At 46.3% G+C, this 16,858-nt stretch overlaps 1 protein-coding gene and 1 long non-coding RNA gene across 8 annotated transcripts in view; both read right to left on the bottom strand.

Moving 5' to 3' along the window:
- The window catches only part of LOC309520372, a 30,524-nt gene extending 30,377 nt beyond the window's left edge, over positions 1-147 (bottom strand). Inside the window, exon 1 of one of the 2 annotated variants that reach the window (XR_014214239.1) lies at positions 79-147. This is a non-coding gene — a long non-coding RNA (uncharacterized lncRNA). The remainder of the gene's footprint in view (positions 1-78) is intronic. The other variant, XR_014214240.1, reaches the window with a different exon arrangement.
- A 9,811-nt stretch (positions 148-9,958) lies between these two features.
- The window catches only part of CDK5R2 (cyclin dependent kinase 5 regulatory subunit 2), a 42,494-nt gene continuing 35,594 nt past the window's right edge, over positions 9,959-16,858 (bottom strand). For 5 of the 6 annotated variants that reach the window (XM_082201886.1, XM_082201887.1, XM_082201882.1 and 2 more), the window contains 2 exons: positions 15,677-15,827; positions 9,959-12,507 (listed from right to left, as the gene is read on the bottom strand). In XM_082201886.1, the coding sequence (XP_082058012.1) occupies positions 11,202-12,140 (939 nt within the window). In that variant the 5' untranslated portion in view covers positions 12,141-12,507; positions 15,677-15,827 and the 3' untranslated portion in view covers positions 9,959-11,201. The remainder of the gene's footprint in view (positions 12,508-15,676; positions 15,828-16,858) is intronic. The other variant, XM_082201883.1, reaches the window with a different exon arrangement.

The following is a 16,858-nucleotide window of genomic DNA, read 5'->3' as shown; positions in this document are numbered from 1 at the left end:
ACCAGGCTGGAAACCAAGAGCTGCAATAAACTACTAGAGATCTACACTCTTCTCCTGCACTGAGCTAAAAATACTTACAAAGAGGGCTTAATTTGTGGCCGGGAATGACTGGGGCTCAGCATGGGTTTTCAGTGCCATGGTTCAACCGAGGAACAGATGGCAAAACTAGATTAAAATTTCCCTGAGCAGGTGCAGAGTGCATTTCCCAATCAACAGTTACAGAGAGACCCCACATATGGTTGGTGATTCCAGACAGATTTAACTCTCAGCATATCTTTTTTTTCTAGAAACCAAACATAGTACCTCAAACAATCTACCAGTGAATATATCCCCTCCTCCCCAATGGTAGGGGATTCCACAATATGACTAGTATCTTTAGGTGTTGCATCTAATAACTAGAAAATATATCCTCCCCCCACCCCCCACAACCTAAATTAGCCCTCTGGCCCAAACATATTAACTGATTAGGCAGTCCAAAAAATAAAGCACAGGTTGGAAAAATGGATTTTAAATCAAAACTGTTATTTTCTATCCACATCTATACCCCCAAGTTTTCCCTACAACTACCTTTCTTCAAGGTCCAGCATGAAGCAGGACTCCCTGAGGGCTGAGTAATAGTTGATGACACCTGAGCAGATGGAGAGGGGGGATTTAACCCGTTCTTCTCCTGCTGTGGTCTTGAAGAAAAACCCTTTCCCTAAAGCAAACATTTGCTTTGGGGGAAATCCCCACTGGTACAACTAGAAAACTCTGGGAAGCAGATGGGTCAATGGTAACTACACATAACAGTTGGTATCTAAATCAAACCATACTATATGGATCCTGGTGCCGTTGCAGTAGCTGATAGATTACCGACATCAATCTATGGACTTACACAATGCTATTTTTCTAGAAAAAGAGGTTCCGGAACTCACTATGAACACCGCCCCCGTTCTCTTAGAATGGCAATGGCGCCCACCTGAGAGGTTCTGGAACTGAGTTTTGGCTGAAACAGAGTCCTGGACTCACATTGATTTAGACAAAGAGCTTAACACAATTTCCAAAATATTATATTATTTTTGGCGTTTGTTGATAAAGATAAATTGTTGTCTTTATTAAACATCCTGAGACTACATATTGGTAACCCATACTAATTTATTGATTAAGAGCAAGACTCCTAAAAGTACTCAATAGCTGGCATCCTTGAACTAAAAAATCATCCCTCTTCTTGTTCTCCTTTAATAGCTAATCTCTGTATATCCATCTGCATACTGCTCTATCTGAAAGGGGCTTAGTAAGCCTGGAGGTGTGGAGGTATAACACAGAGGTTTGTCCTTGGACCCTGAATCCTGCTTGTTGGTAGAAAAGCACTAGTTTAGAGACGGATATTTAGAAAAAGGTTGGTGATGCAGCTGACGACAAACAAGAAGGCTCTTAGGCCACAATCCTATACTGAAAGTCCACCAGTTAGGGGGCTATAGGATTTGGTGAAAGCCTCACTGGTCCAAGGAACATGTCAATGTCCCAAACATCATCGGGCAGCAGGTATGTCTAGGCTGCCATTTTCTCTACAGCCTCCTAGGCTCTCTACATTCTCTTAGGCTCACCTGACATTATGGGCACATCTCTGGGGCAACCCCTGTCCTCAACTGTCCTGGCATGCCCAGAACCATAGTGGCTGGATCTCCATCCTCTGCTGCTCACCCCCAGGCATGCACATACCTGGTTGGCATGCCATGGGCTCCCCAACCCACCCAATGACCTTGGCGCAGCAAGCTAACATCCAGCTGCTCCCACCTGCTACATCCTTACTCTAAGGCCAGTCCAATAATGCTGTGTCATGGGGCCAGAAGCATTTGGGGTGGGTGGGATGACAGTCACTGCAGACCATCAGGATCTTGGCCTTGGTGTGGTGCTGTCCTCTCTTCAGCAACCAGAATGATCCCAGGAGCATCCTGGCCAACACTGTAGACATGATGGCCAACCTCCAACTCAGGGTCATGTTGTAGAGGATCATGTGGACCACACACCTCTCTCACGCATGCCACAATAAGGAGATACTAGAAATGCAACTTCCACAACCATACATGTTTTCTGGCAGTATTGTTCAGTGAGCCTCACCAAGCCCAGGGCAGCCAGAGTGAGTGTGGCACTGTGTGGGACCTCCTAGCTCCTGCTACTGTGAATGTTCTCCAGGAGCCTCATGAAGTATCTTCATCCTGTCCGTACACACACCACTTCCTGCAGCTGTGGCAATGGATGTCCAGTTGGCTTTTCTTCCCCTGCCCTGGTGCATCTTCTTTCAGGAAGGTCATTGCAAGCAGTTTGCCACTGGTTTTGTGGACAGTGCCCTAGAATTATTCCCTTGGTACCTGTGGCTGCTGCCATGTTTTGCTTCCTGGGCATATGGCAATGTAATACATGTCTTTGTTGGCCCTCCAGAGCCTGTGGGCCCTGACAGTCAGTTCCTCATGCTGGGCCACCCCCACCCTGATAAAGGTAAAGGTAAATGGACCCCTGACCATTAGGTCCAGTCGTGACCAACTCTGGGGTTGCGGCACTCATCTCGCTTTATTGGCCGAAGGATCCGGCGTACAGCTTCCAGGTCATGTGGCCAGCATGACTAAGCCGCTTCTGGCGAACCAGAGCAGCTCACGGAAACGACGTTTACATTCCCGGCAGAGCAGTACCTATTTATCTACTTGCACTTTGGTGTGCTTTCAAACTGCTACCCCCACCCTGATATATTGGCCAGTAAAATCCAGGACAACAGAAGAGGGTATAGAAAGCGGGGCCTGGTTGGTGGGCATGGCCAATATTTCCTGAGATGCAGCAGGGGTCTCTGCTGCCATTACACCATTTTTCCATTTCCCATGTGCATGCCTTCCCAATCTCTCCTCCTGGGCAGAGCGCACACTGGATACAGCTGCTATTCTGCCAGTGGAGCAGAGGTGTGCCCCCCACCCCAGCAAAAGGTGAGTAAAGAATTCCTCTTTCAATCACTATTCAGGTGTAAGTTGGATAGTCAGGTGCATGAGAAATACTCAGCAAATTCCCTTTTTTAAATATATATATATGAAAATCAGCCCCATGGACTAGGCTTCTTAGATAAAGTAGACCTTATCATGCCATATTCTTGACTGCAGCAGAGACCAAGTTGCCAGGCCCTTATTCGGAGATAGCGCCGATACCTTTCATAAATATCTGAGGCAGCTGCTGTGACTCCTGCCCAATTCTTTCACCACCCTTTCTGCAATTCTATTATTCTTTCCCAGCCTGCTGTAAGCAGTAGAATCCTCCTTCAACCTAGAGCAGGTAAATTGGATAAATAATCCCTGCATTGCAGGGAGTTGGACTAGATGATCCTTGTGGTGCCCTCCAATTCTGCATTATACTATAAAAAGCAAGAAATGTTTTCCTGCAGTTTCCCGAATTCCACTATTTAAGATTCTCCATGCCTTAAAAGTCCAGGGTCAGCAGTGGATGCATCGGCGTCTGAGCATTTGCTTATTTACGCATTCATGGGCTATGAAGTAATAGCTGGGCAGCAGCAGGAAGTGCAATGCTCAAGGTAGAACTGGTCCAGGTCCAAGATGCTTCAGCCAAAGCTCGGCTGCCACTACCCAATGCAGTCAACAGCTCAGGACAACAAACCTCCCTCCCTGCGCCCCATTCCCAGCCTATTCCTTCAGTTCCTGAGTTTCTTTTCCTATTCAATTTATCTGATGCACAGGGAAGTCTAACTACGGTAGTTTCAGATATTTTCTTGCCTCTCTGCCATGAATGCTTAAAAACAAAACAATACTCCAAAACAATGGACCCCACCTTGATTCGCTTGGCTCTGAAAGGCTCCAAAGGGATGGTGGAATTTCATCAGAGTTGAATGATACAGTGGTACCTCGGGTTAAGTACTTAATTCATTCTGGAGGTCTGCTCTTAACCTGAAATTGTTCTTAACCGGAAGCACCACTTTAGGTAATGGGGCCTCCTGCTGCCGCCGCGCTGCCAGAGCACAATTTCTGTTCTCATCCTGAAGCAAAGTTCTTAACCCGAGGTAATACTTCTAGGTTGGCGGAGTCTGTAACCTGAAGCGTATGTAACCTGTAAAATTTTCAAATACCTAGGAGTGGTTTTCCAGTCAACAGGGGCCTGGGAGGCCCATCATAAATATGCTAGGGAAAAAGCATCTCAAAGCGCCAAAATACTGTCTCGCTTTTACTTTACGAAAGGGGGCAGACATATCCCAGCAGCTCTGGAGGTCTTTCAAGCAAAACCCTTGGCGCAATTACTCTACGGGGCCGAAATCTGGACGGGAAATCATTGCCGCACACTTGAAACGGTCCAGTCTAAATTCTTAAGACAGATTCTAGCCGTTCCACCATGCGCACCAAATGCAGCCCTACGGCTGGAGACTGGCCTCCTCTCCGTCAAAACCCGAACCTGGCTAAGCACATTTAACTATTGGCTTCGCTTAAATTTAAACCCATCTGGACTACTACGTCTAGTAGCACGAGATGCACATAGAAGTCGGTGGTCCAAAGTAATGTATCAAAAACTACTTATATGTGGCCTCCAAGCACAGCATCTCCTGAAAATGGGTCTCCCCAAGGCAAAAACTATTATTGATCAGCGCATGAAGGATATTGAGCAGCAAAATAATCTGGCCTATATTAAGAAATTTAGTGCTTGGTACGCTTATCTGCCCCCCTCCCACTTTGATTTTCGGGCACCTTATTTGTCCACCTTAACCATTCCAAAACTCAGACGGGCCTTCACACTGGCCAGATTAAATATGTTACCCTCGGCTATTCTTGAGGGTAGATATCAAGAAACTTCATTCGAGAACCGGCTCTGCCCCTGTGGAGCTGGCTGCGTGGAGACTGTGTCACACGTCCTCTTGTCTTGCTCCCTATATAAAGATCTCAGGGACGAGACCATCGCGCCGCTCCTGTCTGCCATCCCGGGCCACTCTTGCGAAGCCAAGCTGTTCTCACTCCTGGCCGACCAGAACGGCTCGACAACAGAGAAGGTTGCCAAATTTGTCAAGAGAGCAATGAGATTGAGAGCTGCTACCTGAGTGACATTAGCGTCGTCGCCCAGATTCCTCTCCTAGGATTTTACTATTATTATCGTTATGTTTTGCTACTATTATTTTGTCGTCTCCTAAAATGTATTTTATATAATTGACTTTTTAGTTTTATTCTCTGTGTGTTGTATTGTTGTTTTATTGCTATGGCCGATGGCTGACGCAAATAAAGATTCTTATCTTATCTAACCTGAAGCGTATGTAACCCGAGGTACCACTGTACTATGAATTACACAAGTTCACATCACACAATTTCTCCCACACTGCTATTGACCGTGCCAAAAGTCCTCCTTGTCCTGCATTGTGGAACATCAGTGACCCACTATTTTCTGGTTCACAGCAAACATTTTCAGGCAGCATCACAGGTTGCTCCTCACTCTAAAGTAAGTTTTCTAGTCCCTAAACTGGGGTTTTCCAAACTTGGGTCTCCAGCTGTTGTTGGACTACAACTCCCATCATCCCTAGCAAGGAAGACCAGTGGTCAGGAATGATGGGAATTGTAGTCCAAAAACAGCTGAATACCCAAGTCTGGAAAAGCTTGCCCTAAACCAGGCATCCCCAACCTGCAGTCCTCCAGATGTTTTGGCCTACAACTCCCATGATTCCTAGCTAACAGAACCAATGGTCAGGGATGATGGGAATTGTAGTCCAAAACATTTGGAGAGCCAAAGGTTGGGGATGCCTGCCCTAAGCCATCTGCTTGCTGCCTACCCACAATTTTTCTCATAAACTACAATGCAGGCCACACATCTGGGTACTATGTTGCTGGAGACCCTATGCAAGTCAGAATAAACAATAGTGGACCAGAGGCCTGACTTGGTAAAAGGTCTTTCACATATCCATAGTAATAACCCTATTACTTAGGGTGCAAAGACTTCTGCCCATCCCCAAGAGTTTTGCCATTCTAGATAGCAACTAATATAAATGATTGAAAAAAGGTCTCTCAGACCTTCTCTCCACCCTACTGATGTAAGCAGTAATACTTGGGAGTCTAGCATGGCGAAGCCCTCCTGGAGGGGCAGTCTCTGGGCCATAAGTACTATATGAATTGTGGCTCTCATTTTCTTCCCTGTTGTGGTATTTACTGTTATAGACACCAGCCACTGGAAAGCAAGCATATATATTGGAGGGAAATAGAATGAACATTACAAAACTTTGCATAGTGCTGAGTTGTATGTGCTTTGGGGGCAGAGCCTATGAGTAGTCCACACACTATTCTAAGAGATCCCATCCAGCGGGACAGGGTCTGCCCAAGATGGAAGCAAACGTTGGTTTGTGTGGATCTCTTCAACTGAAGTCTTCCCTGACATACATGCACAATGAGCTATAGCAAGCAGATAATATACATGGAGCAACATATAAAGTTTCAGAGGTGGATTCAGTTCTCAGAACACAGCTTTCATGGGAAAGATAATTATAAACATCATGAACTGTAAGCACTGACTTTTCTGAAAGAAGAAGACATTTGCTTACAAAATTAGAATCAGAGATCATGAGTAAGAATGTGTATAGTTATCTCAGTATCATGAGTGACATGTCAGTATTGAGGGTGCCCCAAATAGTCCTTGCTATTTTAAGAATGTGATGAAATTTTAAATTTTCTCCAGCTACACTATTAAAAAAATCTATTTTTTAAAAATGGCACCTGCCATTTGGTTGGTTGGTTGGCTGGGGGGGGGATAGAAATACTTGCCCATCTACCCCACCCCACATTGGACAGCAATTAAACCAAACACATGATCTGAGTGGAGTCTTATGTATGCCTACATATGTAGCACCTAGCTTCAAAGTACAGGATTGCAGCCTGCAGCCTTAAACTGTTAGATGCCTATCTGTCTACAGAAAGTCTGTTGACTTAAGGAGTGTCCCTATCAGGATGCATACTTTAGACAACAACAACAGCAAAGCAAAAGACACCAGATGCCGTTTGATAAGGACCCCCTGTTTTTGCGTACACAGGAGGCAATTGTCTATGAAAACAAATAATAAAACACAAAACCAGGCTGCCCTCTTTCAGAACTGCTGTTCTTATTTGCAAATGTATCCAAATTTAAACCAATTAAGATGGATAATCAACTAATATTTAGTTGGTTGTCCTCAGCTATAAGCTTTTATGTGCTTCTTCACTGATTTAAAGCTGTCTGGGGCATTTGAGGCTGAAGGGGAATCCCCCCTCCCATCACACTTGTCAAAAGGTCAAGAGATAATGTAAGCAGATGGAAGGCTATTAAATCACTTTTCTCCATGCTCTCAGAAGCAATGTTTTTAAATTGTCAAGACATAATATTCAAATTATAGAAACATAGGTGTGCTTCAGACAAAACTTAAGTCTCCACTGAAATTCTAGATCAACTCATGAAGCCAGCCGTCAGCAGTACTAATGGAGCCTTCCCCAGCCTGGTGCCCTCCAGATGTTTTTGACTACAACTCTCATCAGCCCCTGCCTGCGCAGCTGATGCTGAAAGGAGTTATTGTCAAAAACATCTGGAGGGCACCAGGCTGGGGAAGGCTGCACTAGTACATGCTAGCTCTCATAGTCAGAATAATAGAAAACCATGTATGAGTAGCATAAAGGCCTGTAAAATTGTGGAAGCTATAGGTGCAGTTAGTGGTGGAGTCAATTTGCTAATGCACAAGGTCTGAACTCTGGCCCTCTCAGCATTATGCTGGACCTGGCTCCTTTATCTTAACAGTTTTTTTAAAAAAGAAGGAATAATGAAGCAGGCATACCTTACAATTCAATCTGTAGTGTTTGAAACCCAGCCTGACAGAGCCAATTCTAACATACAGAAAATTGGAGTCAATTATGAAGTGCATTATTATCATAGTAAGTGTTAATTCTGCATAATCACGAAAACCATCCTTGATTATGCTGGCTCAGGCTGAGATTCTACAAAAGTTGGAAGGCACCAGATTGGTTACCTCTCTCATACAGTAGACCAGGTGTGGTCGGAAACCTTTGACACTCCAGATGAACTACAACTCCCATCAGCCAGTTTTTTTAATTAATTTTTTATTTGCCCATTTAACAAAAAAGGGAAAATAAAAAATAAAATAAGATGAATAAATAAAAAGTAACAAAAAAAAAGCCACCACCATTTCACAATGTGAATGCAATAATGTCAATGGCCAAGGTTGATGGGAGTTGTGGTTCAGCAACACATGGTGGGCAAAAAGTTCCCCACAGCTGCTGCAGACAGTCAAAAAATGCTTTTGGCACATGACTGCCATAATATATCCAATAAATGTTTGAATTATTCTGTGCCAGAAAAGCAAAACTCAGATGTCAGATATTGTATCACTCAGTAGAAAACCACCTTCTAAATCTGAATTAATGTTCCATAGTTATGAAGGTCTAGTTGACTCGACACAACAAAATAAAATAAAGGAATGAAGCTTTAACATGGACTAGTCATAGCTCTCCTGTCAGAGAAGGTGGTAATACTGCAGCCCTCCATTGTGAATTCATCACACACACAGTCCAATATCATAGAAAATTGATTGGCTCAGCTTAACTAGTTGCATGTTGGAATTCTGGAATAAAAATCAATTTAATCTGTTCTATTTCAAATTCAAAATCATTATCTCAATTCCTAGCCCATTTCACTAGTAAGGTTAAGGCACAGGCCAAATTACACAAGGGAGCTGTATGGCAGTTACTACTTAAAGCTGCCACTGACTTGATCATTGCAATAAGAATCTCCAGTTTTATTTAGTCACATGACCAAACTACCTTCTAACAAAAAAATTCCCTCTCCAAGTTTCTGTTTATCAACATGTTTTGGACAACTGCAAGGGTGTCTTAATAACTGAAGTGGCATTGTTAGTTCTTTTAAACACCCTCAACCCAAGTCTTTAAAAAACCCAAAAACAATCCAGGGTGGGTGAGGGGCAGATTGAGGCAACAGAAATAGCCCACAGAATTCAGTACCTTGGACAGCTCAATTTAAAAAATCCATTATGAAATTAAAAATACAATCTGTATTAAGATGGAGAAGCTACAAACAGCATCATCATGGCTGTATAAATGCAAGCAGGGAAGAAAATGGTTTTTAAAAATACTAAATAGTGGTGGTGAGGAGATGGAAGGAACAAGACTGCATCCAAGACAATACACGTCTCCTATCCTAATGTAATTAAGGGATTGCAAAGCACAGCATAGGTTGTGGCCCATCAGCATTCTTCAGAGGACTGAGCATTAGGACTGTCAGTCTGAAAACAGACTTCCTGTCTGGAAGAAGCACACAATAAGCCAACAATGTGCTCTTAATATATGCAGCTTTTTTTGTTAGCTGCACTTTGATACATGACAGCCAGGCTGTCTTGTTTGGTCAGCAGGGGACATTCAGGATTGCTTTTAAGAGCTCTCTCTCTCTCTCTCTCTCTCTCTCTCAAAAGAATGTTAGGCATCCAATCAATTCCTACTCTGATCTTGTCTGTTTAGAAGATATCAGCCATAGATTATTTATTTTTAAATTCTGCATACTTAAGCAAACAAGACTAATGGCAAGCAATTTCCTTCTTTGTCTTTCTGTACATTTGCAGACATTTTAATTGGAGACTATGCATGTTTCATTTTAAAATTAGTTCTTGACTAATATTTGCCCGGCCAGATCTCAAGAAAACAGCGTGTGTCCTCATCTAAAAGGGCTCCGGAATAAGATGAACTGCAGTTCGATATCAATTCCCATTAGCAAGTCTGGGATCTCCTGCCAACACAGCCATTTAGGAAATCATCAGCCAAGGGCTAATGCACCATTGATGCTGACCGTAACCCCCCCAACACAAATTGCCATCCTTTTCTTCCCTCCTCCCTTCTTTGCCAGTCCCAATGCATTCTGCATTCCTCTTCCCATACATCTGCGGTTCTGAATGATCAAAGGATTCCAAAGCTCCGCTTCGACTCATTATTTTTATCTCTTTTAAATATACAATATAAAACAATATGTTATTGTACATTTGAGCAACATTGGCACAGACATCCTGTAAGTCAAACATTGTTCTGTTACATTCAAACACCATGAGACAGCTTGTTTTCAGCTTCGAGAATGTGCAAATGTATGTCGGTCTAAGAGGCTAGCACCCTGGACAGCTCCTAGCCTCTGCTTCAGATGGGAGGGAACTAGGTGGGGGAAAGGAGGAGGCAGGGAGAGAATGGGTCAAATAAGGGCCATTGAAGGATAGCAGCACAGCTTCCCCAGCACTTCCTTTCAGTGTTGGAAGCAGATACACACACCTCACTCTCCCCCATCCCCATCCCCACCACTGCGATGAAGGAGGGAAAGAAATGATGAAAGGCATTTGACTTTGCAGAGGTGGACAGCAGTAGTATATAACCATCATCTACTTTGTAGAACAACCACTATGGCAGAGCCATCAAACAGCAGGAAAGGGCAAAAAACATGCAGGAATTGCTTCACTGGAAAAGTAAAAGTAAAATACAAGACGGAATGCTCTGGGCTGTACTGTGATTCACAGTAGCAGCAAAGAGATCCAAAACCATGGATACACTGGTGGGGCTTCCACAGGTGAGGTCACAGCAGCTACTTTTTCCTGCAAAAGGCAGAACTTTGTCAATACGTAATGCCTAAGGTTGACCCATTAGTCTAGGAATTCTCCCCATTTGGAAGGAGGAGGAGGAGGGGAAGAACAGCCCCTCCCTCCCGGGATGCACCCACAGACCCTGAAGTGCACCCGGCTGGGACAAGGTAATAGAGAAGGGGCAAGTTCTGCTCCTGGCCAGAAGGCAACAGTACATCATGGGTCAGACACCATCCCCATCCCCCAATATTCAGGTGCTGCAGTTGTGGGAAGGGGCTGATGTAATTTTGGGTGTGGCCCACAAGATGGAGGGTGAAAAGACTGGACTCCAGCAAGTCCTCACCCACCCACCCACCCCCCAAAAGCCTGACTGGCTCGTGGAGAGCAGCACTCCACCCTGTACGATGGGGTGGGGAAAGGATATGTCCCTAGCAACTCCCCAATCCCAAAACTCCCCAGAGTTTTCCTGCCCCTGTGAAATCCTGGCTGAGAAGAGCTTGGGAGGGGAGAAGAGAGAGAGAACGAGGAGCAGTGCGTCCGGAAAGGTGGAGGGAGGAGATGGCGGGGGTCGGGTGGGGGGGTGGTCGGGCCTCTCCTAGCGGTCCAGGCTTATAGTCCAGTGTTTGTTGGAGCCGGAGTCCTTTGTCGGCGCACCCTCGCTCTCGTTCTTGAGGTCCTGGAAGACCTGCGTGAAGAAGTGCGGGTCGGCGTTGATCTGCAGCATCTTGGCGCTCAGGCCCTGGATGATCGCGAGGCAGCGGTCCCAAAAGCGCTCCTTGTCGCCCTCCACCAGAAAGGGCTTGAGCGGGTAGGAGATCTCGTTGCCCATGTAGGAGTAGGCCAGGTAGAGGCAGGTGAGAAAGGAGGCCTGCAGCTCGGCCTGGCTGCCCACCTGGTCGCCCTGCAGCGCCTCGCGGCACAGCAGGTACACGAAGACCAGGTTGGCCGGCGTGATGAAGCCCTGGTCCTGCCAGCCCTGCAGCAGCAGCGAGCGGTCCACGCTGCGGAACCAGCCGATGACCTCGCCGGGACTCAGCTCCTTGAGGCGGTAGCAGCGGCGGCACACGAAGTCCCCCAGGCAGCGGAGCAGCTCGCCCGTCGAAGCCTGCACGATCACCCGCCGCGGGGAGCCGGGGGCGGCGGCGCGGTTGCCGGGCAGCGGCGGGGGTGGTGGTGGCGGTGGCTGCTTGCCGCCCTCCTGGGCGGAGGCGGGCACGGTGGGCACCGGCACGGCCAAGGGCCCCTGCTTGGTGCCGTCGGGCTGGGACTTGCGCGCGTTCTCGCGGTTGCGCTGCTGCACCAAGGGGTCGGGCGCGCCCGCGGAGCCCGGCTTGGGCGTCACCTTCTTGGCGTTCTTCTTCTTCTTGGCCGAGGCGGCCACCAGGCGCTTCCAGGTGAGCGCCGAGATCAGCACGCCCGGCCTCTTCAGGCGGCTCTCGCCCTTGCCATGCGCCCGGCCCGGGGCCGCCTTCTCGGCCAGGACGCCGCCGCCCTTCCCCGGCGCGCTGGGCGACAGCGACAGCACCGTCCCCATCTTGGCTGCTGCTGCTGCTGCTGTGAGCGGCTGCTTGGCGCCTTTGCTCCGCCGCCCGAGCGCTTACAGCTGCTGCCCAGGCGCGCCCGGCGCACCGGCCATGGGCTGGGGCGGGACGCAGCAGTTGCGCCGGCGCCCTGAGTCGGAGCTTGCGGAGAAACCTCGAGGAGCCGCAGTGAAGCGCGCCAGGACGGACGAGGACTCGGGTCAACCGGTGCTCAGCAGCTCCCCTCTCCGCACTGGCTGCCGCACTAGCCCCGCCGCGCCCCGCCCGGCCTCTCCCCGAGCAGCCAATCCCGTGCCGCGGCTCCCCCGCCCCTTAGCCAATCGCCGCGAGGCATCGACCCCCAGGTGCCTTCCTTTCCCGCTGAGGATGAGAGAGAGAGAGAGAGAGAGAGAGAGAGAGAGAGAGAGAGAGAGAGAGAGATCCTTGTGATGATGGTAAGAACAGCTGCACTTCCCGGATCCCAATATTCAAGAGAAATAATATTGGGAAGGGGGGGCTTCCAAACAACAACAACAAAAGAGAGAGCTTGTTTCCCCCACAGTTCCTCCCGGGCCAGAGCTTAATCTGAGCCAGCTGAGCATGTGCAGAGTACCTTGTCCCTGAACACCTACTTGTTCCTATGCAAGTTTGATCAGCAAGTAGGTTTACTGCCAGGAGTGTGTTTTACAGGCGGATATAAATCCTGGTGTCTCCCTATTAGGAGAAGAACTATTAGTCTGTCTCTTTTCCTCACTCCTCCACTAACTGCTTCGAGTTGATGCTTTGTATCTCTTAGGTCTGAGGTTGGCAACTTGCGGCCAGAGGGCCCCCATGTGTCCCCGATTTCAAAAGCTTTATGCAAGTGATCAGTTCAGGCCTCTGGCAACAGCAAGTTGCCCCTTGGCCAGCAGCCAGCTGGGCAGCAAGGAAGACAGAGTGGGAGGCAAAAAGAGAAGGTGTGATGTCACCCACACACCCATGATTGGCTTCAGCTTGGCCCACAGTCAGCATGCGGCCCCTAACAGATTACCCCTGGAGATTACCCATGAGAGGTCCAGTAATGGGCCTTTCCTGCAGTGGCTCCCCGCTTGTGGAATGCTCTCCCCAGGGAGCCTTGCCTGGTGCCTTCATTACATACCTTTAGGTGCCAGGTGAAAATGTTTGTTCTTGTTTTTATTATGTATTTTGTGTTCTCATTTTGCATTTTTATGTTGTGAACCACCCTGCGACCTTCAGATGAAGGGCAGAATAGTAATTTAAATTAAATAAATAATAATAAGGCCTTCATGAGACAATGGTTGACTACCCTGGCTTAGAAGACATTTCCTAAAACAGGTATGGGGAATCTTTGGCCCTCCATGTGTTGCTTAAATACAGCTCCTATCAGCCCCAGTAAGCATACCCAATGACCAGGGTTCTCCACACCTGTCCTAAAGAATACAAGGCCTAGTACCTTGCACTGAGACCAGAAGTCAGTACAGATTAGCCAAAATGGGTATCATACAAACTTTCCACCCAGCCTCTATCATGATTGATTCCATCCCTATCATTATCTGACTGGCACCTGCAGTCTGCACTTACTGAAGCTTCCAAACTGTCTCCAAGGTGAGGCCCACACAGAACACTATACAGTAGACAATGCATGAATATTGGCAGCCTCAAAGAGCAGGGCTGGGTTCAGGAAGACAGCAAAACTGTGAAATCTAACACAAGAGGAATGTTATCGTGTCCAGAGGCAATATTCTGACCTCCCCAAGGTCGCCAAAGCTGCCCAACCACAGCAATGGTGTGCGGGTTCAATTTCAATGAACCCCAAGTCTGCCTCTCAACAGGAATTCAGAAGAACCAATGTTGCATCTGAATTGGCTGAGAAAGAAAAGCTGTATGCCATTGATGGCACTTCCCAAATGTTGGACTATCTATGCATGTCAATCATATAGACCCTTGCAGGACTCTTTATAATAAAAATCCAAGGGGGTTAAGCAGATGCCACTCTTTAAATCAGGGGTGAGATATCCTTTTTCAGTCCAAGGGTCACATTAGCTAATGGACAACCTTCAAAGGTCAGCATTTCAGTGGTGGGCATGGCCAGAACAAAAGTGGGAGGAGCAACAGGTGTAAAAGGCAGAAGTTTCCTCATACAGCGGTACCTTGGTTCTCAAACTTAATCCATTCCGGAAGTCTGTTCCAAAACCAAAGCATTCCAAAACCAAGGTGCGCTATCCCATAGAGAGTAATCCAAAATGGATTAATCCGTTCCAGACTTTTAAAAACAACCCCTAAAACAGCAATTTAACATGAATTTTACTGTCTAACAAGACCATTGATCCATAAAATGAAAGCAATAAATAATGTACTGCAGTCACACAATCAATCAATCCGTAGCTGAACTGGGTTCCACACAGTCACACAAAAAAGCTGCAAAAACAAACACACAAAGTAAATAGCAAAAACAGACAGACCTCGGTGTAACACTCAAAACAGAAGTGTGGCACTCAAATCGGAAGCATAACACTCAAAATGGAAGTGTGGCACTCAAATTGGAAGTGTAACACTCAAAATGGAGCATGTTTGGCTTCCGAAAAATGTTCGCAAACCGGAACACTTACTTCCAGATTTGCAGTGTTTGGGTTCCATGTTGTTTGAGTACCAAGGCATTTGAAAACCAAGGTACCACTGTACACACATATAAAATTGTGGTTTTATGTTGTAACCGCCCTGAGACCTACAGATATAGGACAGTATACTACTACTACTACTACTACTACTAATAATAATAATAATAATAATAATAATAACCACCACCACCACACACACACCAGATAAGCCAGAGGTGCTATCGCAGTTCAAAGATGCATTTCAGCCAGGCAAAAATGCTTGAGAAGGTCACAGGGGAGGGCTGTTGATCTGTGTAGCCTGGGGAATGGGTGTGGCTTGTGAAAAGTCCTGGGGGCCAGACAGAAAAGCCTGGAGGGCTACATCCAAATCCAGATAGGAAGGAGTAGAACTGCAGTGGAAATCAATCCCTGAACTTTCCAATCCACCAAAAGATTGCACAAAGATTTAGGGGTCAAGAGTACCAAAAGCTGCTGGGAGGTCCGGCAAGGCCAACAAGCTCAAAGTCCCATGCTGATCTCCAGTCAAGATTGCCCAGCAATGGCTGTGGCAGGAACACACTCGGATGTGTCTTGCTCACCCTGCAGCGAAGCAGCTGTAATGACTGTGGTAGATACTTGCACAGCGCCAGGCCTTTGCACAACAGCAAAAGGGTGTTTGCTGATGACCTTACAACATGTTTTGGCCTGCCTTGTGTGTTTATCCTATGCTTTACCTTCTCAGTGGCTTTAACTGAGGCTAAGGTCTATAGTGTTCACACTCATATTGTACCTTTGATGTCTGTTCCACTGCATACCCCAAGGATATTTGTTAATATTTGCTCAACAACCAATTTCTGAGAAAAAACATACAAGTCTGGGATTCATCAATCCAAGTAACAGAATTATCACTCTATCCATCTATGCTGTATACATGAGTACAGCAGTTTCTTTACCTCTTTTGCTGGAGAACATGGTAAGAAGGAAGTAGATGGTAATCATTCCCATTTCACAGGCTGAGATGTTTCACGGTGGTCTGTCTTATCACCTTCAGATTCAGGGAGACTCCCGAGATCATGGCACCTATGCAATACTGTACAAAAGGACCTATCATGGGAAAAATGAAATGCAAAGGATATGTTATTTTACTCTTCATTGGACCTACATAGGTTGGTGTGAGTGCATAGGCACCGTTGAGCTTCTCAAAACTCTTAACCAGATAAATGAAACCCATCTGATTAAAAGTGCTGTGAGAGTTTAAAAAAGAGCACACTCCTACACCAGCTTGATAATAAATAATATAATTGTACCTACTTTACACCATGTATCCTTGGGATCAACATTAGAATAAGTGAATTACTGGGGTATAGGAGAGTATACAAATATTCTAACTCATTCTTCATAAACCAGAGACGGTACTGAAGTAAAGCACTTTAGGTGAATACTAAATGTACTAAGTCTTGAACCGGTTTAAACTGGTTAAAAGAATATGTTAGCATGTTTTGTTGGCTGAGAAAAACAAGATGGAACAGCTCAGATCTTATGATAAAGTTAGCAACAAAAAGAGGAAAGGAATTTGTAGGAGAGCCTTGGATGAGGAGGGGTTGTGGCCTCACTGAGTGACCCAGAGAAGGCCCCCTGACACAAGAAAAGGAAAAGCGCATTTGCTACAGATATTACTCAATTCACAGTCAAGTGCCTCAGACAACACTTCACATTGTAGAGCCATTCCATCACCCCACCTTCATCCCACTTCTCACAAAGAGCAGTGGTGGTAAGCCTTTGTCTGAACTGTACTATTTCAAATTTTATTCACATGGTAGTTTACTACACAAACACATGAGATTCCTACAAATTAGGGAGAAGACAGGCAGACCTTCACCCTGACATCTAGATCTGCTCTTTTAACAAGGCCTATGCCTAGAGGCTCTTGCTTCAGGAAACTTATCCAGCTCACTGCCACTACTGGGACTGGGAGTTCTTTTCTCCCTTCTCCAGAAGCACCAGAATAATTCATGTATAAGCATGCTGACAACTCTCTCCCTCCCCAATTAATCCAGACACAATTTCTCCTGTTCTAGTGTTTTTCATGCTTTCACAGGTGTTTTCCATCACACTGTAATTCTGTTTCTACTTAC

Source organism: Podarcis vaucheri, assembly GCF_965113315.1.
Source record: "Podarcis vaucheri genome assembly, chromosome: 1".
In the NCBI taxonomy this organism is placed as follows: domain Eukaryota; kingdom Metazoa; phylum Chordata; class Lepidosauria; order Squamata; family Lacertidae; genus Podarcis; species Podarcis vaucheri.
Note: the sequence above shows the minus strand (reverse complement) of the source record. Positions and strands in the feature narration are given on the sequence as shown.